General features: G+C 42.9%; 2 protein-coding genes across 4 annotated transcripts in view; one reads left to right on the plus strand and one right to left on the minus strand.

Moving 5' to 3' along the window:
• The window catches only part of LOC132915155 (lachesin-like), a 337,108-nt gene that overhangs the window by 81,939 nt on the left and 227,313 nt on the right, over positions 1 to 27,856 (plus strand). The gene's annotated exons all lie outside the window — the stretch shown is intronic.
• On the minus strand, positions 6,487 to 8,261 carry LOC132915369 (uncharacterized). The gene is made up of 3 exons (XM_060975170.1): positions 7,891 to 8,261; positions 7,548 to 7,821; positions 6,487 to 7,479 (listed from the first exon to the last, which is right to left on the minus strand). Exons 1-3 carry the CDS (start codon positions 8,259 to 8,261, stop codon positions 6,487 to 6,489), a joined length of 1,638 nt encoding a protein of 545 aa, XP_060831153.1.

A 27,856-nucleotide genomic window follows, 5' to 3' on the forward strand; every position in this document is an offset into this window, starting at 1 on the left:
TAGCGGCCGATTAGAAGCCTTCAGTGCAGCGAACGAGCCCGCTGGGAGCTTCGCGCGCCATTTCTGCCTCGACCGCGCAAAAACTGAAGCTCATGGAAAAAATCGTATTATCTCGGCAGTTATAGCACCTACAAAGATATTTTTTCTTTAATTTAAAGTTAAAAAAGAATGATTGGTAATATTATTTTCTTATGCAACGTTATTTGAGCATATAAAATAAAAATGAAATTGTTTGTTCTTTTTCTCGTTTGTCGTTATTATTAGAATTTAGTGTTGCACAATGGTATTCTCGTGATTAGAAAACTATTCCTACAGTTTCGACGTTTAAAAATTACGTATTTTTCATTTTATTATTTATCTTATCCTTAATTATCATGGCGTGTATAATTAATTATTAATCGTAGTTTTCAGCCGCCTGTGTCCTGGCGCGTTGCTGATCAAATTGCTGGCTCATGCATTCCAGTGATTTTATAGTCTGTTTTGTACGATTTCGCTTGATTTTAGACGAGTTCGCATATCCGTATTATTTAAAGATCTTTGTGCAACGTTTCATTTGTGACATGACACGGCCCCGCCGCTGTAATTCTGAAAGCTTTGTTCTGAAAACGTTGGATAATATTAATGTGGGATTCTGTAGCACAGCCTCATAATTGTATTCCGTATGACCATGTCGGTATTATGGTAGTTTATATATTAGCAATGTATTGCTCACAGAGACGCGCAAATTTCCTTCTTTAAATCAATATCTAGTTGCCTTTTCTTTCTTTTTAAGTGTTACTTCCAGGTAAGCTACTTGTCTAGATGAATTGGCAAGTATACAGCCTGAAAAAGACGTCTGAAAATCGATATTTAAACGCGCGTTTACGAAATTACGATGGTTCCTTTATGAAACATAAAATCGCAATAGCCTCAGTTATATTAAAATCAGTGTGGGTATAGAAATAGTGCATGGTCGTAATATGAACTTAGTTACATAACTTTGGTTGAAGATTACCAGGAACGACAATAACAATCTGTATCGAATTGCTTTGTCTCTGAACCTTGTAAACCAAAACAACGTTGGTACAATAACACGAGTCACTGCCAGTCTCGAATTTTCCGTTGGCCCGTATGCCGCTACAAAGTAATTCCTGTCTATAATAATTCACAAAGTCTAGACAAAGAGATTAACTTTTTTACCCGTCGATGGACACGTTTACGGTGGACAAAGGAGTTTTTGCTCGCGTTGCATTTTCATCGATGCGTTATTATGCATAAAAATGAATTTTATTTGCGAACGAAACAATACAAGAATATAAACGCATCGAAACGAACAACGAATGTTTTCCATATTTTGGAAGAAAATACAATTCAATGTTTTATAACGTCGAAATCGATAAATCTCAAAGCATTTTTCAGCTAGTATCTGTTTGTTTACCCTTATGAGCTACATATCGTAAAATTTGTGCCATCTTTTTTTCCAAGTTAGAATGTTCGGCTTTAGTACTTTCTAATTGGATCAACTTGCAGAGAAAGAACCCCGTAATGGAATTTAACGAGACTGTATGATACCAGTCAAAGTCGAGGTAGGACAATAGAAACTCATTTTGAGACATCCCGAAGGAAAATTAATAAACGATATCGAGTGTTCGTAAACGATAAAAATTAATTTTACATTGAAAGGATTGAACTCTGTATATTTCACGCCGCTTAAGTGGAAGTCCAATATGAAACGTCATAGCAGGCGAATCCGTGGCGCAACGACTTAAAATTACCGAAAGAGGGTGGAAATGACACAATCCCTCGTCAGAATTTTAAAAACACTACAAATTGTAAGGGAATAATAATTCTCAGACATACAGAAGACACAATTTTTCATACACGTTAATTTCGCAAGCAGACATTAATTTCAGAAATTACGAAACGCTTCAAATTCAAAACGGAACGAAAATGGCGTTACGTCACTGAGCCATATATCCTGCTTTCTCATCCACGATACAAAGATTTGGAACGTGAAACGTTGAATATCAGAGAAATGATTCGCTGGAAAGTGAAACATTTGGTCGGAAATTCTGCCCTGCGTATAGCAAGTGCAGCAAAATCGACCAAGAAGAGTGCTTTCGAATTTCTATACGACGAAAGTAATGACGCTAATGATGCAAAGGTGAATGTTGAATTTGAACCCATATAAATGGCGAAAGGCAAGAGTAACCTAATACTCAGCAATTTCAGAACTTGCTAAAGGATATTTAATGATACCAGCAATGCCGGTTATGTTGAAACGATGCTTCTCATGTGCGGGAAATATTGTTACGACGGAAAGAGGCCGTCTGTAACCAGAACATGTTAATATATTAATTTGAGGTGATGTTGGATGTAAGTGCCCCAAGAAATACTCTCGACTTTCAACAAAAAATGTTTATTAGACAATTAACAGTCAACAATTAACGATCAACGATTAACAATCAACAATGATTAATGTTCAACAATTAACAATCACGTTTCTCGAATGTGTTATGCTACGCCTTTCGCACTTCGTTGTTCGAAATGGAAGGAATCTTTTCTTATTTTTTGTCGTCCCTCAATTTCCCCATTTTCCACGCGTCTGTTAAGCGTCCGCGAGCGTCGCCACGCACACCTTCTTCTCGAACATTCGGTGGAAGAACCGTTAGGATGTTGATGACTCATTGGGGTTTTTGTTTCGATGATATACATTGTTGCCGAATTTCGCTACAAATTTTTGGTATATTAAAACAGACGATTGACTAAACTTGACTAAACTTTGTTAGGCCTGGTGCAGGTTTTTCTTTGTTTTCCCAGTTAAAAATAACGAAGACTGACGTATAACCACAAATCACAATTATCTTGTATCTCTTTTAACAGCAAACTGCGTAAATTAACTGCTATTCCTGAGACGTTATTCTTCAAAAAATAAGCGTACAAAAGTTTGGCGGCCCAACTCTATTTCTTCAGCGAAAACAACACGGTCTCGTATCGTGTTAGAAATGGCGGTAATGTTTCTCATACATATTCTTGACGTTGATATTTCCATTTATATAGGGAAATTTTCACTCGAATGGAAAGTCAAATAAAATTGGAAGAAAGGATATTTCGATGTAGTGTACATGATAAAAAAATATTTTTGCAATGTAAAATCAAAGTACTGTCACATTTCTTTGCGCTTTAAAATGCCTGTGAGAATGTTCAAAAAGATAATTTGTCATTTACTCTTTGCGGATTTGATAACCAAAACACAGTATGATCACATTAAAAACACTGATGGGTCATCGGCAATCTCGAAACCTTTTTTTCTTTTTTGTACGTGGGAAATCCCCGTGAACATTCCGCCGCTGCGGGCAGCAGCAGAGCAAGACTTTTACCGACTAAAACTCCACGATGTCCTGCCTACGCGTATGATAAGAATTCCCCGCGTTCCCTTGATCGAGCCGATCCCAATGCATTGGCACCAGTGGAGGCCATTACCCCTGGCGCCATCCCTCTGCTAGTCGCGTCCCATTGGGGGAGGCGATGGAGCGGCCCTGGGTCGCCTGACCGCCATCCCCCTCCATCACGTTTTCCTATCAGCATGAGAGTTTCTTCTTCGTTCCCTTTCTGCTCGCTCTTTTACGAGCATAACTCGCTCGCAAAAGAGGCGGACAGCCTCGTATTTCTGCGGCTCGCTCAGCAGCGCTTCTACGATCGCCGAGGGGGTCAATCTCTCGCCTATTACGAGACGCAAGGTGTAGCGGGGCAGCTCCCACGCCAGACAAAACTCCAGTGTGGGCTGCGCTGTGTCCCTGCCATCTCCGCAATGGTGATAGATGTCCGTCGTCTCGCGTCCGATTTTCATCAGGTAATGGCCAAGCACTCCGTGTCAAGTAAGCACCTGGGTCATCCTGAAGGACAGCGGGAGACCGCGTCGGCTCCTCCATGCCACCCAATTTGGGAGGACGGCCTCGATGCCTCGATGTTCGCCTCTCTCGTTGATCAGCTGAGACCGCTACTAGTCCCACGCGTCCTCCTCGGCGGTTCTTAGGTCGTCTGGGGCCGCCTTCTAATCCGAGTCCTCTCTCGGGTCCAGCGCTCTCACTCTTGACCACCAACGTCCGAACCTCCCACGGTGGAGTTGTAGTCAGAACGGTCGCCGACGCGTGGGACACCGTTCGGTATTCCGTTACGATTTTGATAGCGGTTATCCTGTGCAACCTCCTGAGGATCAGGATGTTGCGACGCCTCGCCATCAGATTATCCACCCATACCGGGGCCCCGTACATCACTCGGGACACCGAATTGGCCGCCGCCGACATCTTCGGAATCAGGAAGTCGAAGTGCGGCTGCAACGTCCACTGGCTGTCGATGATAAGACGCAGGTATTTCATCAGCGATACCATCCCGTTGGCTTCGTCCGCCATGCTTATGCTCAGACCGAGCGGAGCAGTCTCTCGCCTGTTTTTATCGTAGAACCAGGTGGCCTCCTACTTCGCAAGGGAGATCCTCAGACCCAGTCCGCGCACAGCACGTATCGCGTAGGCCGTTGCGACTTCGTCAATGCGCAACGTCTCGTGCCACCCGCGACCCCCGACCAGGACCAGAGTGTCGTCGACGTAGCACACCATCGTCCCGTCCGGAGGCAGCGGGCAGCGCAGTACCTCGTTCCAAACACCGAGCCCTGAGGAACGCCGCGCTCGATCGGCCGCCTTTCCTCCCCCTCCCTGTTGGCGTAACATATCCACCTGTCGTCGAGGTAGGCGCGAATCAGCCGAACCCGGTAGCTGGGAACCTCGAAGTGTTCCAGTACCGCCACTATCCTGTCCCACGGCATAGTGTCGAACACGTTGACAATGTCTATCGCTGCGCGAACATTACGCGTTTCCAGGAAACCATGTCCTCCGTAAGTACTCGTACGCGTTTGATCGCGTCGAGTGTCCCCTCCGGAAGCCATACTGGCTTTTGTGTAAATCCGGCACCCGCCCTGACATGTGCCACTCCAGACGGGTGGCGATGACTCTCTAGAGGAGCTTGACGATCTCGTCCAGCAGGGATATCGGCAAGGTCGCCGGTCGGCCTTCCTTACGGAGCAGGACCAGCTTCGCCGTTCGCCACGCCTGTGGGTAGACTCCGTCCTTCAAACATCTGGTGTAGAGGCGCCGAAGTTTAGGGGCCATGACTTCTCCCCTGATCCGGCCCCGGATCCCGTCCGGACCCGGCGCCACGTCGCCGGAGGCCATTCTTCTGGTCGCCTTCCACATCTCTTCCTCCTTGACTTCCCAATCACCTGTCCCAATCAACTGTCCAGGTTGAATCCCGCTCTCCCCGCACCTGTAACACTGGGCATGTCAGCGCTACCTGTGTATTGTCCGTCGATGACGCACACCTAACTCCAGGCACCTGAAGCATTGGAGCGGTCTCTTAGGTAACGCGATGACACGTCCCTGTCATAGCAGACCAGTCCCGTGTTCGGGGGCAGTAGGCTGCGGAGATCACGGTCGTACGCTGTGATCAAGAGAATTGGTCCTAAAACTGATCCCTGGGGTACGCCGCGCTCGACCGGTCTTCTCGTCTCCCCTTCCATGGTCTTGAAAGTGATCCACCTTCTATTGAGGTAGGCCCGGATGGCCCTCTGGAGGTACTCTGGCACTTGGAAAAAGCGCAGAGCCTCCAGGATTTTCCCCCACAGGATGGAATTGAAGGCGTTGGTGATGTCCAGAGAGACCGCCAACGCGATTCCGTCCCGAGCGACCAATTCCTCTGCTTTCCTCCTAAGGTGTAGAATGGCGTCAACCGTGGACCGTCCGCGGCGAAATCTATATTGGCTGTCATGCCAGCCTGACTGCCTCTGCTCCATATGTGCCTCCAGACGGGCGGCAATTACCCTCTCCAGCAATTTGCCAACCTCGTCCAGGAGACAAATCGGTCTGTACGCCGATGGAGAATCTGGCGGCCGACCCTCCTTTCTAAGCAGCACTAGTCTGGCAATCCTCCATGCCTGAGAGTACACACCTTCACTCAATCATTTACTGAACAGGTGTAGCAGGCGGGGGGCCATGATGTCCATGGTCTCAGCCCAGACCTGCCCGGGGATTCCGTCCGGCCCCGGGGCCACATCTCGCGCTGCCATCTTCTGCGTGGCCCTGCGCAGCTCTTCCTCAGTTACTGTGGCCTCCGAAATGTCCACTGGTGACGCCCCACCGCCTTGAGTGCATTACCTCACGACCTGGGTGGCCGTGGAGTCTTCCTCCAGCTGCACAGAAAGTCCATCGTCCTCCTCCTGCCATGGAAACAACGTCTTGACCACTCTGTTCAGGAGCGCCAGATCCATATTTTCCGCAAGCGGGGGGGCCGAAGGTCTTAGCTTTTTCATGACCAGCTTGTATGGCCTCCCCCATGGAGCGGTCTCGACAGAGTCTATCAATTGTTTCCACGACTTGTCCTTGGCTTCCCTGATTGACCTCTGCAGGGCTACCCTTGTTTCCCTATAGGCCCTGTACTTTCCTTGGATCTCTTCCTTCACCATCTCCGACGCTGAGCCCTGGTGTACAGTCTTCTGGATCTGCAGCATTCATCCCTCAGGTCTGCGATCTCCTGGGACCACCAGTAGACGCCGGTGTTATCGCGTCTACCGCCGGTGTTATCGCGTCTACCGCCGGTGTTATCGCGTCTACCGCCGGTGCTGGAACGCGGCATGGAGGCGTCGCAAACTTCCACCATGAACTTGTGGAGTTCGCTTGCCTCCATGTCTACGTCTCCCTGCTCCTTGTTCCGCTTGGCGTTCCAGCACCATGCTGCAACGGTGGCCGCTGCCCGGAGCATATCCTTGTCCCTCTCTTTCAGTTTCCATCTGAGAGGGGGAGGCCCCAGGCGACCCGGTGGTTTTCTTCCTGTGCAGTCGCTGCCTTTTACGCTGTTGGGCTGTATTTCCATAAGCACGTAGAGATGGTCTGATAACGTTTCCATCTCTACCGCCACCCTCCAGCCATGGATTCTAGCGTGGAGCCTTGGTGTTGCCCAAGTAAGATCAATCACCGAGGCTTCCCTCCACCCTACACAGGTGCTTACCGAGCCTTGATTGACCAAGAGCAGTCCCAGACCTGCCGCCCAGTTGGTGAGCTCTCTTCCGCTCGCGGTGGTCCTGTCGTTTCCCCACTGCGTCGAGTGCGCATTGAAGTCCCCCAGAACGAGTACTTGGTGTGGAAGACATCTCCTGATGCATTCTCCCATCTCGTCCAGGAAGTCCCCGAATGCGCGGATTCCGCAGTTGGGGGAGATGTATACTCCTACCACCACGATGTCCATCCATTGAACTGCTACAAAGCCGGGCCCACGCCCAACGAGGGAGCCGGAGATTCCAGCCGTACAGGGCCAGGTTATGGCGATTAGGCCGCTTGCATCCCCTATCCAGTTGGAGGCTTTGGGAATGCAGTATGGCTCAGCCACCACCGCCAAAACCACCGCTCTGCCTGATGGTCTGGTAGAGCAGGTCCTGTGCTCTTCTAGCCCTGCCTAGGTTGCACTGGAGGATCTTTGGGAATTCACTCCGCCACCTCCATGGCCTCCTCCCGGCCATTCACTATTCGAGTTCCTCCTAAGGTCTCCTCAGTAACCGAGGCGATCCAGGCCTGAGCCATTGCCTCGGTGACTGAGCCGACCGTATCTCCCATTCCCTTGTCCCCGGTAAGAGTCTTCCGGAGAATCGTCCATCTGATGCCTTTCTTGATCACCTTGGGAGGCTTGCAAGCTTCGCTCCCCATCCTGTGGTCAGCTAGGGCTCCCCGAGACTCACATATTGGGCATCTCGGGGTAGGTGCCATGCAGCCCCGAACTCTGTGCCCGCTCTCCCCGCACCTGTAACACTGGGCATGTCGACGCTACTTGTGTATTGTCCGTCGATGACGCACACCTAACTCCAGGCACCTGAAGCATTGGAGCGGTCTCTTAGGTAACGCGATGACTTTCGCCATTGACCACCCCAGCGCCACTCTGCCTGCTAGCGCTAACTTGCGGGCTCCTGCCACTGGGCACTTCACGAATGCTGACCCCATACCGGTCCTTGAGGTTCCAGTCTCCCAGACTTTAACCTCAGTGGCCTCGCATCCCGCTGCCTTTGCCAGCTCTTGCTGGATTTCCTCCCTCTCCATTGATATATCAATTCCCACGATCTTTAGTTCAGCCATAGTCGTGGGAGTCGATACCTTGACCGCGGTAGAATCCAGCACCTTGGAGAGGTGGGACGCCAGTTGCGTTGCCTTAACTTTTCCGGCATCGTCCGGGACGCTGATTACCATCGCGCCCGTGATCGCTTTCCTGAGCTGCACTCTCTCGAGCCCGCATTTCTGGAGTACCTACCACTTTTAAATTGTTGACGCGCTTTCGGCGCGCATGCCAGTATGGCTACGTCCGTGTAGTTCCCTGGTAGCTCGTGCAGTGGCGCTATTGTCGCGCGTCCCAATATGGCTTTCTCACTGCCATAACCTCACACGCGATTATATTTCATTTGCCACGTCTTTTCCTGACTGATTTCTGCTAGTTCTTATATCTTAAATAGAATGAAGCTACCTAACTTTTTGATTTCAGAATATTCCACGTATAAGACATTATTAGGTTCCCTTTTATGCCAAAACACCAACAAAAGTTATCCATTTTTCAAAATTCATGTTTCAAAAGCACAATTTATTAAAGCATCTCTTGAACTAATTGCTTTTCTCACATTACCAACCAGTAGTTTCCTATGTGGAACAACGAATTGCATCTATCAACGCACAAAGAAATGTGATTCTATTTAAAAGAAATGTAGTGTTTTCAACTTTTGTATATCCTTCCATACCTACCTATGAACAAACTAATAATATCAAATAATTTAGCTCTTGTTGGGAAAGGTTTTTTAGACAGTAAGTAATTTTGTAATATTTTTGAATCACGATCGATGTTGCAGCTTTATTCTATTCAGATTTTGCTACACATAATTTCTTGACAATTGCTAACACTTAAACGTTGGCTAGATATAATTACATTTAATTTTCGGTGAAAAGGTATACTAATATCATATTATTGTTAACATTTACAGCGTACTGGTAGCAAATAATACCTAAGGTTATAACGAAATAATTTTAAGTTTAAAATTCTAGAAGTTGTCTCGAATTCCATTTGCGCTGGATGTGTTGGTCCACAGATAACAACTTCCGTGTTTCAACTCACGCTATTTTACGAGACTCGAATTTTTTCGACTAACACTTTAAACGTGTGAAGAAAAAGAAGAGGAAATTTTATACGAGTTTGCGAGTTTTATAATTTCAAATACTACGACAATTTTCCAAAATTTATTTCAAATTATAGCTATTTGAAGTGAAACTAAAGGCAGATGCACGAGACAACTAGCAATTAAGTGTGCAGAACGCTTAAATACAACTGCGAAGATATTGGTAACACTTTATAGTCAACTTTTATCTTCTAGAAATTTATGGTTAAGATAGTCAACCTGCTTATTAACGTGTAAGAAATAAAAGTATCGTTGCAACTATAACATATGCAGAAATAATTTATACGTAAAAATTGCGTAGGAGAAATTTAGTTATACAAAACTTACGAAGACATCCGCGTTATCGAACTGTTTGCCACATGGAACTTCGAAGAAGTTAAAGCCGCACGTGTTTATTAATCTTTATCTTTATTATTAATTTAAATCTTTAAACTTTGTCATTAAAATAATTGTCACTAGAGTATGATGGATGACAAGTTCGTTACAATCGAGCAAGTCATTACTCTATCAACATCATGAATAACAACAGGGAAGTTTCTTCAGATTATAATCTCTTAATCTGTACATATTGCACTATGTATGTAGCATTTTTAAAGTCTTCGCGAGTAGACGTAACTAACGAAATCCATTGATGAATATTTGAATTTCTGAATTCTGCATTTTATTCACCGGAACAAAATGTATTATAATAAAGTCATAACAGAAGAACGGATACGATGTAATTGACGCTTGAACAATGAAATACAAAATTCAAGATGCAGGCATCGCAAAGATGATACCTAAAATTTCAAATCCTTTTCATACATATCGACAAACATCTTATTAGTGTTTTAATTTTCAAACTTTAACGATGAGGAAATATCATGATATTGGTTGGGTTGGAGCAAAGTACAAGTGCGACAACTACGCGAGTGTTGCCGAAAAACCAATATCGTGACATCTTTTTATGTGGTTTTAGCGTTGTCCCTTTTGAGGATAGGGAATATCCTATCAGAGATCCTGTTCTAGACATACATAAGCTGGAGGTAAAGTTCCCAGGTGGCCTGCTAGAGACCCTTCTTACTTCGATTCATGCTTCGTGACGTCAGACGTCAGTAATTAAATTAAAGTCTCAGCTCTACTATTGTTTCCTTCAGTACGTATAAATAAACAACTAATGTAGAATCATAGGATATTTTAATTTTTTCTATTATATATATACGATCTCGTGTTTGCTATCTACTTCAATTGTCTAGAAATGGACAAATTTTATAAAAAAAAACGTTGTTGGTTCTTAAACAAACTATCGTAAAACGCGAAAATTTACATGTTCACTCCATTTGTCGAAAAAGCGTCTCTCCTTGATGAAGAGGGCGGTAACTGTATCGTCTCATTTATTCTCCAAAGCGGGATAAAGCATGTAGTGAATCGTTAAAACTCTGAAACAGACTTTTCAAGTTGCCTCCGATAGTCTTCAAGAAAACAATTTCTAACTTTCTATGCAGATTACGTTGTACTAGATTCCTAACACGGTATAAATTAATCACTCTCTTTTAGTGTACAATGCCATTGCGTTAAAGTTATATCTGGCAGCAGTGTTTTCAGGAATTTCATTTATACATGTATATCATCCCTCTCCCTTTTGTATATGCAAACCTTAGAACGAACTGCTGAGTTAATATTTTCATTTTGCGATAATTTATACATACGACTTAATAACCTAAATGAGTTAACAGTAACGTTTTGGGAACATCACAGTTTCGGCTTGAGGAAGTTGTATAGCGGAGGATTAAGAGGTACCGTTAATTAGTTGCGCGCCCCTCTATAAATACATTTGCGCAGTCTCTACTCCAGACTTTCAACCGTACACTTAATTTAATATCCATCTGGGGCACTATACCCATTTCTCCCTTTTTATATGAAATTTTTAACACCTCGCCCATTACTTTTATCTTCTCTTTTTACTCCATATACGCTGACTACGAAAACCGAAAATTCAAATGTATGTATTTCTATATCTACATCTCGCTCCTTCTCCCTCGTTTCAACGTTCGAACAAGCTGATCTTGCTCCCACGTCCAAAGCAATTAATGACTTTTAGTCGCATCTCTTCAAAGATAGATTTCAACAAGGCGTGTGCTTCATCTCCGACACATCCTCGACTCATCGGCACGCTGCTAGTGGACAACCGACATAGCCTGCAGACAGTCTGGATAGATCCTTTGGCGACTGTCGGCGGACGATATATGCGGACAATGTCTGCCAGTGTAGACGAGGCTTTAGTTATTCGGTCCCTACTCGCTTCCGAAGTTTTGACATTTAAATTGGGGACATGCTGTATAACGATGATAAAACGTTTCCTAATTCTGAATATCCTTTCGGAGACAATTGCAGCATATGCTTGTAGCTTGGTTTGTAAGATATTTTTACACATCGCCATAAAACAGGTGAATGGTAGAACATTGGGATCACTGACTGTAAGATAATCTTCAAATAGAATAGACTCTCTGCGAGCTATTCATATTCAAATTTTATATAGCGATGCAACGAGAAACGATCATCTTGTAGTTTTAACAAAAAAGAAAAAAGAGAAACTTAAACTCAATTCTATTACTTTATTTATTCGTTGTTTTGTTAATTTAACTTGTAACGATATAATATACAAGGTGTTCACGCTATTAGTTTGCAGCATTTTTCTCGTAAACGATAAGTACGTGTCCAGATTTTAATTTTTTTAAGACATATTCCTTTTTTGTATACATCGAATCCTCCCATTACCGTACGAAAAGAGGTATTAGGACAACATAGTCGAAGAGTGATTAGCGTAAAAGATACTTTTACCTTAATTTTGTAGAATTTATATTACTTATAATAATAACAGTACCGTGTTATGTCTTCTCTCGACATTCATGTGATATTATAAAAGATTAAAATTAAAATGTCATCATTTTTTCCCTGGAATGGAGAAAGAATTCGATGTATGCAAAAGAAGGTTTCCATTTCAAAAAATAGTGCAGTTGCAAAATACACATGCATTTTGTCACTTGTGAAAAAAATATTACCGTGGACATGTAGTTCACTTTGAACCATTCATCTTTTTCCTCTTTCATATTTTTTGCTCATACTTGTCGTTTACGGTAGGAAACGCTGGAAAATAGTGGCGTAAACATACTGTACATATATCTCGTTTTAATCGATCCACGTAAATATCTCTTACTATATATTATTCCAGAAAGTGTTTTAAACGAAACTCATTTGGTTTCAAGGCAGATATCTTGACCAGACCATCGTCTAGGTGGATGCATTTTCCACATTCCAATGTGATCTCTGTTTCTTTAAATGGAACTATTTCGATGTTGTATTTATGAGTCTTAGAAGATTAAAGTTAAAATATCTTTTAAACTATGCACTTTTTTAACCCAAATACCTTGATACCTTTGTAGAGAATTAAAAGATGCATCGAATGGTATATATAGCTCCATTTAGAAAAGCACAGGTCTCTTCAAAATCTCACAGGTTATAGAAATAAAAATATCACAGGACGTCCCTTGAAACAAAGCAAGTTTTATTTGAAACACTTTTTCGATTAACCCGTACAAATGACACTAATAATTGTCTATTCATATAGAACGTCAATCCGTAGCAATACCTAAACTTGAGAAACATTTTGTTACGAAGTAGAAAAATGTAAAGTAAAACGGCGAAACAAAAGAATAGTGAAAAGGAACACCATGATCGAAAGAACATATTGTCAACAATCTTATATTCACTAGCAGGACCTATTCCGCAGTTTATTATTATTTGTTCGACAGTGGGTTTCTTCGCGTTGGCTATGTCCCTTGGTACACGATTCTCTTCGATATCAGATAATCCTTAGGAAAAAATACAGACATATGTTCGTGGAAAACCGGTAGATAACGGACAACAGTGAAATTGGAAGATACGAGTAGCATTGCTCGTTTGAAAAAGGAGAGCTCCGGCTGACTTTCATCGCTGGATTAGGGCTTTTCTCTCTTTTCTTTTTATTTTTTTTTTTTTTTACTATCACCAACAGAGAACGTCAGAGAATGTCAGCCGTGTGACACGCCGATTATGATTCGTAGATTCATAGAGTTCATCATTCATCAATCGTGCAAATTTAGAAAGTAAAACTATATATCCAGCACTGTCTATAGGAAACTATTGGAAATGGAAAAATTGTGCCAATAAACGAATTTTGTGTTTTTAATCGACGAATATAGTTACGTACATAAATTATCATTTGTTTAAAAAATACAGGAGAGGTCCCCTTAAATATATAACATAATTACAAAACTCGAAAGTGGTGAAAGTGGTTCCACCGAAAAGTGTGAACGACGAATCCGCATTCTTGGTTCAAAAAGGCACACTCACACCGAGCTTTCCTCCTTATTGGTACGAGACGGGTCTATGACAGTTCTTCTAATCTTGTTGTAGTCAACCTAACGGTCTTACCGTTAAAACAGTCATCTACTGAACTCAGTTAACTAGTTATCATAAAAATTTTTGCGATAGTGTCGGTTCGTGGTTGTGTCTATGAGGCGTTTATTCCTTGAGTCCACCAACAATTCGTAGTAACTAAAGAAGTCCACGCCGGTGATAGGCGTGTTAACGTCCGCTACTGTAAAACGTCATTTCAGTGTTCGTGGCAATGATAGGTCGAGGGACATTAGGATGGTGCGTATTAGGATCCGCGTAGTTTGTTGCGCGGGCATACGCATATATCGGCACCGGTGTTCACGAGGAAGGAGATCCTCGAATTCCTGTGACGAAAATGCGGCGGAACACCAAGTTGCTGTTGCACGCCAGGTTTACGAACGGCTGTCTCGTTTCCCCTGGTTCCAGCTGCTAGTGTGCAATGTATTTTACGGGCGCCTTACCTCAATGTGGACATTACATAGGACTCAGGTTCCCTAGGACCAATCGAGGTTGGGATACGCCTAACCGACGCGCAAGGTACCCAGTACCTTGCTACCTTGAGCAGTTAGGCCTGGCAGGGGCTATCACTCGCCTCAGGTCAGACGGGGCTGTTTCTAAGCCCTACCATCTCTCCAGGACGGTTCCGGATTTATCTTTTCTTAATCCACATCTCACTGTAGCTTCAAGAATCAGCTCTTACCTATTGTACGCCTGTAGCCGAGCACCCTGTATATTGATGTCATGAAATGGTTCCATCGCGATAAAGACGATGATCACGATGATTTTATAGAAACAGAAACAGCAAACGAAAGTGTATTGTATTGTTGTATTGTATCGTGTATTTTTTATTAGAGTGTGGCTCGTACCCCAGTAAAATCTTTGTACACATAGATTCGCGATTGATTGATTTCTTTTCTTTTCTTTTGTCTGCCCCTTGTGTTATATTACAACGATTTCATGTAATATTCTGTGTAGCTTATTAACTAAGTCTTACTTCATTATGTCATATTATCACAAGTTTGAGCTCTGTTTTGTCATGACCTGTTATCCATCGTATTATATACCTTGTAACATATTTTCTTATCACGCTGTATACCGTATCAGTTTATTCTGACGTAATTCTACCTATTTGCGGTTACTGTGGTACTGGGTTTCCTTGAGACTCGCGTGCCTACTCTGCCAGGCACAGTGTCCTTATCTTCATGCTGCCCTTTATAAAATTTGTTAGTTCTCATACTTGTGCCTTTTGTTTGTTCTTACCGTCTCTACCCACTCTTTGCGTTCTAGCATGTTTGGTCTGATTTTCTCGTATACAGGGCATTTTCTCAATATATCGTTTCTATTTTTCAGTTTTCCTATATTGCGTTTTCTTACATTTTGCGCCTTATTCCGGTTTCTGCTGTTATTGTCCATGCGAAGGTGTCGATGAAGAGCTACCTTCTCATATTGAATCCTTCGTAGGATTCGAAAACGGGCATCGATAGCTCAAAGTACAAAAAGAGTGTATTTGTATAGAGCAACTTACGTCGAAAAAATTATTATGATAATTAATCTTTATCTTTATTGTGAAATGTGAAAAATTTGAAATCAGAAAAGTAATTGTTCGAAAATTCCATTATGCGACCGGTTTTGTCTCCTTGTTATATCGGGCAAGAGAGGTTCTACCGTATAATGAGATTATTACTTTGTTCATTTTTCTTGTAAATATTTGTCCATTTTCACGAGAATTTATTTGTATAAACTCCATTTTAGTTAATAATAAATCAACGAATTTTGTTATTTAAGTTTAGTGGAATTTGCGTTTGATTCTAAATAAAAAAAATATCCAATCCGCTGCTATCTCTGTTCCTAATATGACAGAAACAACTTTTATGGCGACAAAGACGCACCTGCAGAGAAGACAGCTCTGCATCGCTAACTTTTGTTGTAAACAGCATTCACGTGATATACGTAAATAGTTTGGACTTTCGCGAAGATTGTAAAGTGTAATTAGTAAGAAGGCAAGGAGCGTAGGATAATCTATGTAAAGTGTTTTCATTAACATATTCGTTACACTTATCCTCAAAATACTACAAGCGAATAATATGTACAATATATATGTACGAATAAGTGTATTTATGGAGGAATGTATGAAAGTATAGAAATGAATTAATTAGGAACTTAGACTAGGTGATGAATCTAGGGAATACAGATATTAAGACATAATACACAGAAAGAAAATGTATATTATCCAGCGGAGAAGAAGCAACTTTCGGAGTAAAGATACAAATTGGATAGAAATTATAAACAGAAGTGGAGAAGTAAACCTGACAGGACTAAATGAAATTATATGGAGTGGGAAGAGAGAAGAACAGACTGGAAAGGGAGAAATATCAAATAACTGAAGAATAGAAAGGAGAAAGGTAAAAAGATAATAAACAGGGAAAGTAGAAAAATAGGCATGGAACAGAAAGAATAATATGCAAAGAGTACAAAAGTGATAAGAACGTGCGATAATTATACTGTGAATTTTTATGTATTTATAGAAAATTTGAAAGTGCAAAAGCGCACAGAATGAAAATATAATATAAAAAAGCATATAAAATATTTAAAATCTAATGCTTTTCATAATGCTTGTTGCGCGAAACAATTTTCCACAGAGTCTGTGCTTTCTTGAATATATTTTCAAGAATATGAATTTGCATAAAAATCTCCAGTCTATTGATACTGGGATGTAGAATAAAAGTATGAAAATAATTTAGGACAGAAGAAGAAAAGTGATAAGTAAAAGAAAAAGTGGCCGAAATAGACTGTTATAATTGTTAGACAGTAACTTATTATTATTAAGTAAATATACTAAATACACCAAATAAATAAGATCTTTGGCAAGAAGTACAGACGAGATTTACAATTATAATGAACTAATAAAAAATAGACTTATCAAGTACTAATCAAATTTAAGCTCAAACTATTAGGACGGGTGAACTCTTTACGTGTCGTTTACAATATTCTCTTGCCTCTGGTGAGAACCGCCACCACGCCAAAAGTGCTATAAAAATTGATGCTTATAAGTTAACGATTCAACCACCCGCTTTGTTTCCTTAATTATTGCCTTTACAAGTGTGTCGCTCGCATAAAAGCATCGTCTCGGAGGTTATAAAAGCTAAACGCCACTATAACGTCACATTTGTTTCACCAAGGAAATTAACCCTTTCACTGCTCAAGTCGTAATAACACGTTCTGCGAAATGCGTGTCTGCTATACTGAACCCATAAATTTACGGATTCGGCATAGCGTAAAATCAATCGATTGCAACCTTGTCATAGGAATGTATAGAGTATTTTAACTGAACGGGATCACCTAATATTTGCCTTATGCATCTTTGTTCGAAGAAACTTCTCAAGGCAAATCAAGACTATTTCGAGGGACACATTTTTTCTCAATTTCATTCTTTTTGGGAAATTTCAAGCACATCGGTATCTTTTAAAGAGAACCCTATATGTAGACTTTTGTATCTTTTTCTTCTTTTGTATTCTGTACTTTTTGTCCTCCCTGCAATAGTATTAAGGCACCTGTGTTGGAAGATGGAAATTTCAATAAACGTATGTAAAAGACAATGAATACAAGAATACATTTTATGAAATTAATGCCAAAATATCTTTTAAACTATTTTTGGGCACTGATATCTTGGTTTAAAAGTATACCGATGATCCTTGTTCTTTCCACTGATCCATGTGTTCCTTGACGTAATATAACTTTGCCTGGAAAAGTTTTCACGCTATCGTAGATATAGCAGATACTTGTGTGATTCCATCTAGCTGAGACACCCTGTATATGTACACAGACTGGGTCACGTAACTGGAAAATATGATTACTAAGCAAGTACTTATTTTAATGTGTACATTGTTTCAATCAAAAGTTGGTTTCAAGAGAGAAATAAAGAGTCAAATAAAAGATGCTTTCCAGAGGGATATAATTTGACCGATGTGATTAGTTTTTCTGTAGGGAGATGCGCAAAGGACATAGGAAAGCAGGTTTCTTTCTTTCAATGTGATTTAAATGTCGTTTTTTGTTTAAAACATCTGTCGTAAATAAATCCTTTGAAACACTCCGCGTCAAAAAGTATTAAGGCACGATATTGGAAAAATCAACAATTTGATTTGACAAGATCTGAAATATCTCACGAATTACTAATTTTATTGACATTTTACCTTTCTGCTATTTATCGACTTACTAAAGAATGCAGCAGACGTTTCGTATAGGAAAAGTGCATTCGTTCACTTTTACATAAAGGAAAGTTTATATTCGCTAAGCGATCTGTATACGTATCATTATGAATCGATTCTTTGGAGCATTATGCATAATAATAAAATATCTCACAGATTGTTCTGTTCCTTAATGTTAATGAGGAATTTTCTATTTTGATTTTACCTGCTCTGAAACGACTGCTGCGATGCGATGTACTAAACGTTATGAATGCGTGTCGATGCAGCTTGTAATTGAAAGATCCGCGCGAAACTGTTGACTGATCGTTTCGACTGATGAGACGATTCCATCTCCGCGAACGCTTGCGATCGTTGACGAGTCGGAAAAGGCAGCTTGGAAGACTGTCAACTGATTTTTACGACTGATGTAACGACTCTGTCTGCACGAGCGCTTGGAGCCGTGTCTACGAACACTTAGAGATGTTGATGAGTCGAGGAATGCAGATGGGACTGCTCTCTTCGAGTACTGACAGACAGAAACGGTTCTTTGCTTCACGTCTGACGGAGAAGGTGTTAACGAATCGTAAACACGGACTAGACCACGCTATTCGTTTCTAAATTACCCATAATTATGTTATAAATTGCCCACGGAAATCCTCACGTTTTTGTTCCTTTCGACGAAACATTGCGTTTACAAAACTCGTCGTATTTCATATATTTCGTTACGCTCTGACTGATAATTCGCAAAACGTAACTGTTACTTCGAATACTAATCAGAACGTTGCGGTTTCCACTCTCTTTCAACTCTTTCTTTATCAAACATCTGATCAAAATTTTTGTTGTCAAACTGGACCCCTGACATATTTTGACACTTAGTTAATCTGTAAACAACATCAGCTATATCGAGTCTAGCATTGGGAAAACCCAATATTCTAGGTGAAACGTTCATCCCGTGATCGTGGCTACGTTCGGCGACTAGTTGTCGCCTCGAGCCTAAGCTCGTTATCTCAAGTCTCGAACAATTGTGTTTGGGTTATTTTGTAAAGGCTACAGTATTGGGGGTTTTCCAAGTAATTCCAATGGAGGGGTCCAGTGTCCTTTCATCTCCGACATATAAATATCTGTTCACGCCGATGAAAATGAGAATTATAGTGCATAAGAGCGAGTAGGCAATGTGGCCAGCTTCGGTGCGTGTATGAGAGCGTAAGCACCTGTGCAAGAGTGCGTGAGTCATATAAGGTCATTAGCGTCTAGTTACCGCGGCCACTTGTCGATCTTGCACCATCAGGCGAAGATTCGTTACACGCCCCTGATCCAAGCCCTAACGTCAACCCGACATCAGAAGTGGGATCATCACCTTTTGTAACAATGGACCAGCTCATGGCCATCATGAATCAATCGAAAAGGGTGAGTGTGGAACTTAAGGAAGTATCATTACCGCATTTCAATCCCGAAATCGCGAGCGCCGACCCGGCCGCATGGTGCTCAACTGTCAGTCGGTTCATGGAGAGAAGGCCCATCCAAAGCGACGAGTTATTTTTCACCTTAAGCCGTGCGCCGAGGGATACTGCCTCACAGTGGCTCACGCAGATACTGGTCGATGTAGACTTAGCTGGAGGATGAATCCACGGCAGCCTATGGTATACGCCTCCGTTCCCTCCTTGGGGCAAGGTAGGATCATCTAACCGCAATTGAGATAGTCAACGCCACCGTTCTTCATCATCTGAGTTTGTACGACGAGCGTGTTGAGAAAGTAGTGCTTACAAGCGACGTAAAGGCTCGGGACCAATTTGCGCCTTCGTCAGGAAATCCATCAGCGGGCTCCGAAGTTAAACGGCAGAAGCTACCTGACCCTCCGAATAGGTGTCGTTACTGTGGTGTCCCCGGGCATAAGATAGCGGAGTGCCGTACGAGAATGAGAACCAAGAGACAGGAGAATCCACGACGCCAGGAGAGAAGTCGACCAGCTGTATCGTCCAAGGTGTCCTGCTTCAAGTGTCGCGAGGAGGGCCATATCGCACCCAACTGCCCGTTGCTGCGGAAAACAAATCGCGACTCTGATAACGAACGTCAAGTCAACTCCTGCGTGGTGGAGTTTCCAACTGGTAAACTAAGCCATCTGGGTGACTCGTTCTCGTTTTATTTCGATTCTGGAGCCGAATGTTCGCTAATCAGAGAGTCAATTATGGCAGAATTAATTATGGCAGAAATCATAAGGCCTAGTAACTTACCGTTCGCGAGCCCTATGTTACTCGTAAAGAAGGACGGTTCGGATAGGTTGCGCGTAGATTTTCAAGAGCTAAATAAAAATACGGTCGCGGATCGACATCCAAATCGCGGACCAAATCGCGAGGTTGCAAAAGGCGAGATACTTCATTAGCTTGGACATGGCCAGCGGGTTTCATCAAATCTCCATTCATCCCGATTCTACAGAGTATACAGCGTTTGTCACTCCTGACGGGCAATACCAGTATACAACGATACCGTTCAGATTGAAAAATGCACCGTCCGTTTTCCAGAGGGCTATTCTCAATGCCTTGGGCGACCTCGTCTACTCTTACGTCGTTGTCTACCTGAATAACGTCCTAATTATCACTAAATCGGTAGACCAAGCTTTAGAGAGACTGCACATCGTACCAAGTACGCATATGCCTAGTGTGGCACTCAGTGTTCCCACGACGCGCCCAGTGTGGCGATACGACCAAGTTCAATGCTTTTACACATGTCTAGCGTGGTAATCAGGTGTCGGATCGAGCATAATGGTTCACATACGCTTACGGGTGGTCATATGGCACAAAGAAATTAAATGCGAGATCAACACACCGTTACCGATTTCGATTCATGTATCGTTAACACTATGGAAATAACATTTAACATAGTGTTCTCACGAACGCGCAGTAACATGATCCAGAGAAGTGAGAGCCGTCTGGGTACGAGATCGAGAATGGTCCATCATGTCATTACGCTCTGACTGATAATTCGCAAAACGTAACTGTTACTTCGAATACTAATCAGAACGTTGCGGTTTCCACTCTCTTTCAACTCTTTCTTTATCAAACATCTGATCAAAATTTTTGTTGTCAAACTGGACCCCTGACATATTTTGACACTTAGTTAATCTGTAAACAACATCAGCTATATCGAGTCTAGCATTGGGAAAACCCAATATTCTAGGTGAAACGTTCATCCCGTGATCGTGGCTACGTTCGGCGACTAGTTGTCGCCTCGAGCCTAAGCTCGTTATCTCAAGTCTCGAACAATTGTGTTTGGGTTATTTTGTAAAGGCTACAGTATTGGGGGTTTTCCAAGTAATTCCAATGGAGGGGTCCAGTGTCCTTTCATCTCCGACATATAAATATCTGTTCACGCCGATGAAAATGAGAATTATAGTGCATAAGAGCGAGTAGGCAATGTGGCCAGCTTCGGTGCGTGTATGAGAGCGTAAGCACCTGTGCAAGAGTGCGTGAGTCATATAAGGTCATTAGCGTCTAGTTACCGCGGCCACTTGTCGATCTTGCACCATCAGGCGAAGATTCGTTACACGCCCCTGATCCAAGCCCTAACGTCAACCCGACATCAGAAGTGGGATCATCACCTTTTGTAACAATGGACCAGCTCATGGCCATCATGAATCAATCGAAAAGGGTGAGTGTGGAACTTAAGGAAGTATCATTACCGCATTTCAATCCCGAAATCGCGAGCGCCGACCCGGCCGCATGGTGCTCAACTGTCAGTCGGTTCATGGAGAGAAGGCCCATCCAAAGCGACGAGTTATTTTTCACCTTAAGCCGTGCGCCGAGGGATACTGCCTCACAGTGGCTCACGCAGATACTGGTCGATGTAGACTTAGCTGGAGGATGAATCCACGGCAGCCTATGGTATACGCCTCCGTTCCCTCCTTGGGGCAAGGTAGGATCATCTAACCGCAATTGAGATAGTCAACGCCACCGTTCTTCATCATCTGAGTTTGTACGACGAGCGTGTTGAGAAAGTAGTGCTTACAAGCGACGTAAAGGCTCGGGACCAATTTGCGCCTTCGTCAGGAAATCCATCAGCGGGCTCCGAAGTTAAACGGCAGAAGCTACCTGACCCTCCGAATAGGTGTCGTTACTGTGGTGTCCCCGGGCATAAGATAGCGGAGTGCCGTACGAGAATGAGAACCAAGAGACAGGAGAATCCACGACGCCAGGAGAGAAGTCGACCAGCTGTATCGTCCAAGGTGTCCTGCTTCAAGTGTCGCGAGGAGGGCCATATCGCACCCAACTGCCCGTTGCTGCGGAAAACAAATCGCGACTCTGATAACGAACGTCAAGTCAACTCCTGCGTGGTGGGGTTTCCAACTGGTAAACTAAGCCATCTGGGTGACTCGTTCTCGTTTTATTTCGATTCTGGAGCCGAATGTTCGCTAATCAGAGAGTCAATTATGGCAGAATTAATTATGGCAGAAATCATAAGGCCTAGTAACTTACCGTTCGCGAGCCCTATGTTACTCGTAAAGAAGGACGGTTCGGATAGGTTGCGCGTAGATTTTCAAGAGCTAAATAAAAATACGGTCGCGGATCGACATCCAAATCGCGGACCAAATCGCGAGGTTGCAAAAGGCGAGATACTTCATTAGCTTGGACATGGCCAGCGGGTTTCATCAAATCTCCATTCATCCCGATTCTACAGAGTATACAGCGTTTGTCACTCCTGACGGGCAATACCAGTATACAACGATACCGTTCAGATTGAAAAATGCACCGTCCGTTTTCCAGAGGGCTATTCTCAATGCCTTGGGCGACCTCGTCTACTCTTACGTCGTTGTCTACCTGAATAACGTCCTAATTATCACTAAATCGGTAGACCAAGCTTTAGAGAGACTGCACATCGTACCAAGTACGCATATGCCTAGTGTGGCACTCAGCGTTCCCACGACGCGCCCAGTGTGGCGATACGACCAAGTTCAATGCTTTTACACATGTCTAGCGTGGTAATCAGGTGTCGGATCGAGCATAATGGTTCACATACGCTTACGGGTGGTCATATGGCACAAAGAAATTAAATGCGAGATCAACACACCGTTACCGATTTCGATTCATGTATCGTTAACACTATGGAAATAACATTTAACATAGTGTTCTCACGAACGCGCAGTAACATGATCTAGAGAAGTGAGAGCCGTCTGGGTACGAGATCGAGAATGGTCCATCATGTCATTACGCTCTGACTGATAATTCACAAAACGTAACTGTTACTTCGAATACTAGTCAGAACGTTGCGGTTTCCACTCTCTTTCAACTCTTTCTTTATCAAACATCTGATCAAAATTTTTGTTGTCAAACTGGACCCCTGACATATTTTGACACTTAGTTAATCTGTAAACAACATCAGCTATATCGAGTCTAGCATTGGGAAAACCCAATATTCTAGGTGAAACGTTCATCCCGTGATCGTGGCTACGTTCGGCGACTAGTTGTCGCCTCGAGCCTAAGCTCGTTATCTCAAGTCTCGAACAATTGTGTTTGGGTTATTTTGTAAAGGCTACAGTATTGGGGGTTTTCCAAGTAATTCCAATGGAGGGGTCCAGTGTCCTTTCATCTCCGACATATAAATATCTGTTCACGCCGATGAAAATGAGAATTATAGTGCATAAGAGCGAGTAGGCAATGTGGCCAGCTTCGGTGCGTGTATGAGAGCGTAAGCACCTGTGCAAGAGTGCGTGAGTCATGTACATGACAAGTTCAAACACACTTTTATTCGCTTCAGATCAAAGTATTGTTAAAATTACATATCCCTCCACGGACCTTCAAATAGCTGAAACAATTACGTTAAAATGCTATGCACGATGTCCACATTTTCGTCCGCGCCACTTTGTCAGCAGATTCTATGAGTGAAAATAAGAAAAAATTTCGTATAAACATAAAATGCTTTGTTAAGAAATGATAACAATAAATCGAAATGACAACGTATTGGTTTTTGTTCGAACGCAAAGAATTTGTGACGTGTTCAGTGATGTGAAAAGAAATCAATTTTTGATAGATGTAAAGTTTGTGTTTGTAAGAACAGACGATACTTTTGAATGGACATTTTTTTCTTGCTTTCACTCGTAGAATCGACTGGCAAAGTTATGACGAAAGTAAGGACACCCGGTGAAAGAGCAAGGGAGAGGGTATATTAGAATTGAGGTCTTCTTTTCTGCCTAATTATCACTTTTACTCCTTGCATGCTATGCCGTCTATGGTACCAATACATATGCATTAACTGTCATAAATGCAATTTGTAAATTACTTATAAATCAATTAATCGAATGTTTAAGAAAGAAATGAATTATAAAAATATTTCGAAAAGGAGAAAAGAAGAAACTACGTTCTCTAAAACGAAGATGATAGATTGTACTATTTGACCAACAAACTTCCTAACGTTTCCATATAGCAACAGATCTAACAGAAATATTCAGCGATCAACAAAAATTTTGTTACTAATTTTGTTTCAAATTCTATAAAGAATGTTAAGAGAGGAAGAGCGAAACAAAGATAATGTATACAAATATTTCCCCTTAAATATATATTATACATATTACCATAATTTATTTATCTCCGTAATTTTAGCAAATTTTGTATTCAATATAATTATAAACATAATTCGATATGCAATTACCTTATGGTCAGTACTAAAACGATATTTAAAGTACCAAAGAATGCTTGAATAAATTAAAAAATTGAAGATATACAGAGTGCTCCAATTTTTTCTGCCATACTTTATTTCCTATTCTCTAGGCAAAATTAAGAAAAGAATGTCGTATAAACGTAAGCGCTTAAATGCTTTATTAAAAACCTATAACAAATATAAGAATTGATAATGGGCTGGTGTTTCGTCGACACATTAGAAGAAGACATTACAAATATCTATTTCATATGTTTACTCAAACTTTGATATTTACTTGCCAAGATTGTTGATTTTGTCAACCAATGTGTGGTTGGTTAAAAACGAGATCACCAGATATCACGCCAATAGATGTTTACATGTGCGTAGCTGTGCAGAAAAAGTTTAATAAACATAAATTAAGTTTTTCTTATACGCCAGTTTCGCATTCACAATAATGGCCAACATTTATTTGATACAACCGACTTTTTTACATCTTACATTCTCTGAAATATCAAGATAATCTAGTGGTTTCGCTCGATTCCTTGATCACGCCGTGCTTGCGGGGTGATCAGTGGTGATCTTAGTCATTGGCCCATGTCTAAGTATTCTTGAATAACCGCACGATACGCGGTTTCCAGTTGTTTGTCGCGTTAAAATCGCTGGTAAAGAGGCGTGTCTGTTCATCGCAATGGACTTCGACGACCCAAGTGAAGGAAGCTTCTCGTCGAACAGCAGAGCGACGATGTATCGCCCTTCTCTGGTGCGTGGGACGGGATTTCGGGAATGCTCCTTGCATTGTCGTTCCGCTTCCGAAAGGTGCGTGGTGGACGGTCCCTCGTCGATTTCCCAATAACGGGCGAGATCCGCTTGTAGATTCGTTGTGGCGGCGCGAAACGTGCGTGATGTTGATTGAGAGGCTGGGCTTCCTCCGATGACCCAGCCGAATCGTGTCTTTTGCAGGCGCCGGTCGGGTTCGTTCGATTGATTGATATTGATTTATCCGACGCATAGTGATGCTAGTGTTGGTCCTGCGCTCAATAAGATTTCGATCGGGGCAGACCTATGGAATCTTGGATCGGCTAGTTGGAGATTTCTAGGTATTTGTATCGTTCGGAGCTGAGGGCGAGATATGTCCTACAGCGCACGCTACAAGAGGCGATTAAGATCGCCAAGGATCGCGCCTGGTCTGACCTGGTCGAAACAGTCGAGTCCGACCTATGAGGAAGGCCATACAGGACGGTGACACGAAAACTTCGCGTGAAGGCAACAACTGAGATGGAACCGGCGCTGCTGGTCAAGGTCATCGGGACGCTCTTCCCCCCGCAAGAGGATACCGCGGCGAAACAGCCCGGACCGCTGAGTTGAACACAGAATTAGAAGTCACCGAGGATGAGCTGTGGGAGGCCACCAGACGAATGGCCTCCCGCGACGTGGCGCCGGATCCGGACGGCATCCCAAGCCGGATCAGGTGGGAAGTAATAGGAACAACGGCGAAGCTGGTCCTGCTGCGTAAGGCTGGCCGACCGGCGACCTCGCCGATGTGCTTGCTGGACGAGGTCGGCAAGCTCCTTGAGGTCATGGCGGGTGCCGGATTGGCACGAAAGCCAGTACGACTTCCGGAAGGGAAGCTCGACGATCGACGCGGTCAGGCGCGTACGGGCACTTACGGAGAGTATGGTTTCTCGGAAAGGCGTGGCGTTGGCGTAGCTCTAGACATTGTCAACACTATGCTGTGGGATAGTGCCGGCACTGGAATACTTCGAGGTTCCTAGCTATGTCGTTCAGCTGAAATTGAACTGCACGGTTTCTGCGACGCCAGAGAGAAGGTATAAGGGGCCTGCGTCTACCTTCGCACCACTAATCCTGGCAACCATGCCTGGACGTGACTCCTCACTGCGCGATCAAAAGTAGCGCCGCTGAAAACTCAGACCATTTCACGGCTCGAGTTAAACGGAGCACTTCTCACATCCTTAACCTCCGCTAAAGAGAAGTCCCTAACGATCAAAGTTTCTCGGATTATTTATTGGACTTCCATACATACTTCCATCATACTTGGATTCCACCATCATCCTCAAGTGGATCAAATCCTCACCTCACACATTGAAAACCATTGTTGCTAATCGCGTGGACAAGATTCAAACGAAGATCAATATCACCACACCAACATCGTCAGTCACGGCTCTCATTATCGAATAGGAACATCGAACTAACCTTCATTCAGGGATACAGGCCGTACTGTACGCGGTTAGACAGCGCTACTATGTGTTTCTCATACGTAAGCGGGACGCTTATCCCGACGGTGCTCCCTGGCTGCGGGAACGTGGGTTTGCCAACCCCCATAGACTCACATAAGTGAGCCCTCCCTGCGGAGCAGCTAATGTGCAGACGGCAACGAGTATTTTGGATCGTGGCATCAAACGGCTGGTCCGTCTACTTTGTCAAGCCGATCCAGACGAGTCCGGACAACCGCCAAGCGCGAAAGTGTTGGATAAGAGACGCACTCTCAACGGCGGAAGATGTAACGACCGGTGTCTCTGTGCGTAGCCCGGAATCCATCCCTGGGTCGAAGCGACACTAGCTGTGCAAATATAATTACTCGGGCCGCAATAATCCTAAGAAACTGTATCATTATAAAATATATTCAAGTCGAGACGTTCCTTATGGTTATTGTTCCATCAGGTAAAAAGTGGGGAAACGTGGGTTTTCCCAATTTTCCCGAAATTTCCACCCGCAAGTCACCAGTGGTGGGGCGATCAGCACCCAGCAAGAGTTTTCCTCTGCGATAGCATCGTCACCAAACTTCACTGGTTTCACATCTACAGATCAGTCAACATTTCTAGACGAGTTCATCGTCCTCAGACCAGTCAATATCTCTTCATTAGTTTTCATCTTTAGATCAGTCATCTATTCCACTTATATCAATACGCACGGAGCGTAACTCTCTATTTCTAAAGTTGTTGGAATAAAGTGTAGATTGTAACCTGTTAACTCAGAGTTGTAATCAATTCAGCCACCTCTATTATCCTAAACGAAATAGGGGATCGATCGTAGCGTCGATTGTATAATCGTAACGGGAACCTACGACTCCCGTTGACGCGCTACGTCGCGATCGCGTCTCTCTGCGAGCGGTCCAACACCTAGAGTTTTTTCAAAAATAATGTACCTTTTTTCTGTTACGTTGTAGCCAATGAAAAGACGAATCCAACGCTCTATAAAAAAGGTGAACTTGAGTTGACTGCGAAGCTGTAAATCGAAGAAAATGTTCAGTACACATAACTGTTACTTTAGGTCTTGTACAAATACGTATATTTAGTTCTTAACAGGTTTACATGCTGAATACTCGTGCTGGTAAAACATAAATATTTTCAAGTTTTCTTATGTTATATCTGATATTGAA

The sequence above is a fragment of the Bombus pascuorum genome, chromosome 16, assembly GCF_905332965.1.
Source record: "Bombus pascuorum chromosome 16, iyBomPasc1.1, whole genome shotgun sequence".
Classification (NCBI taxonomy): Eukaryota; Metazoa; Arthropoda; class Insecta; order Hymenoptera; family Apidae; genus Bombus; species Bombus pascuorum.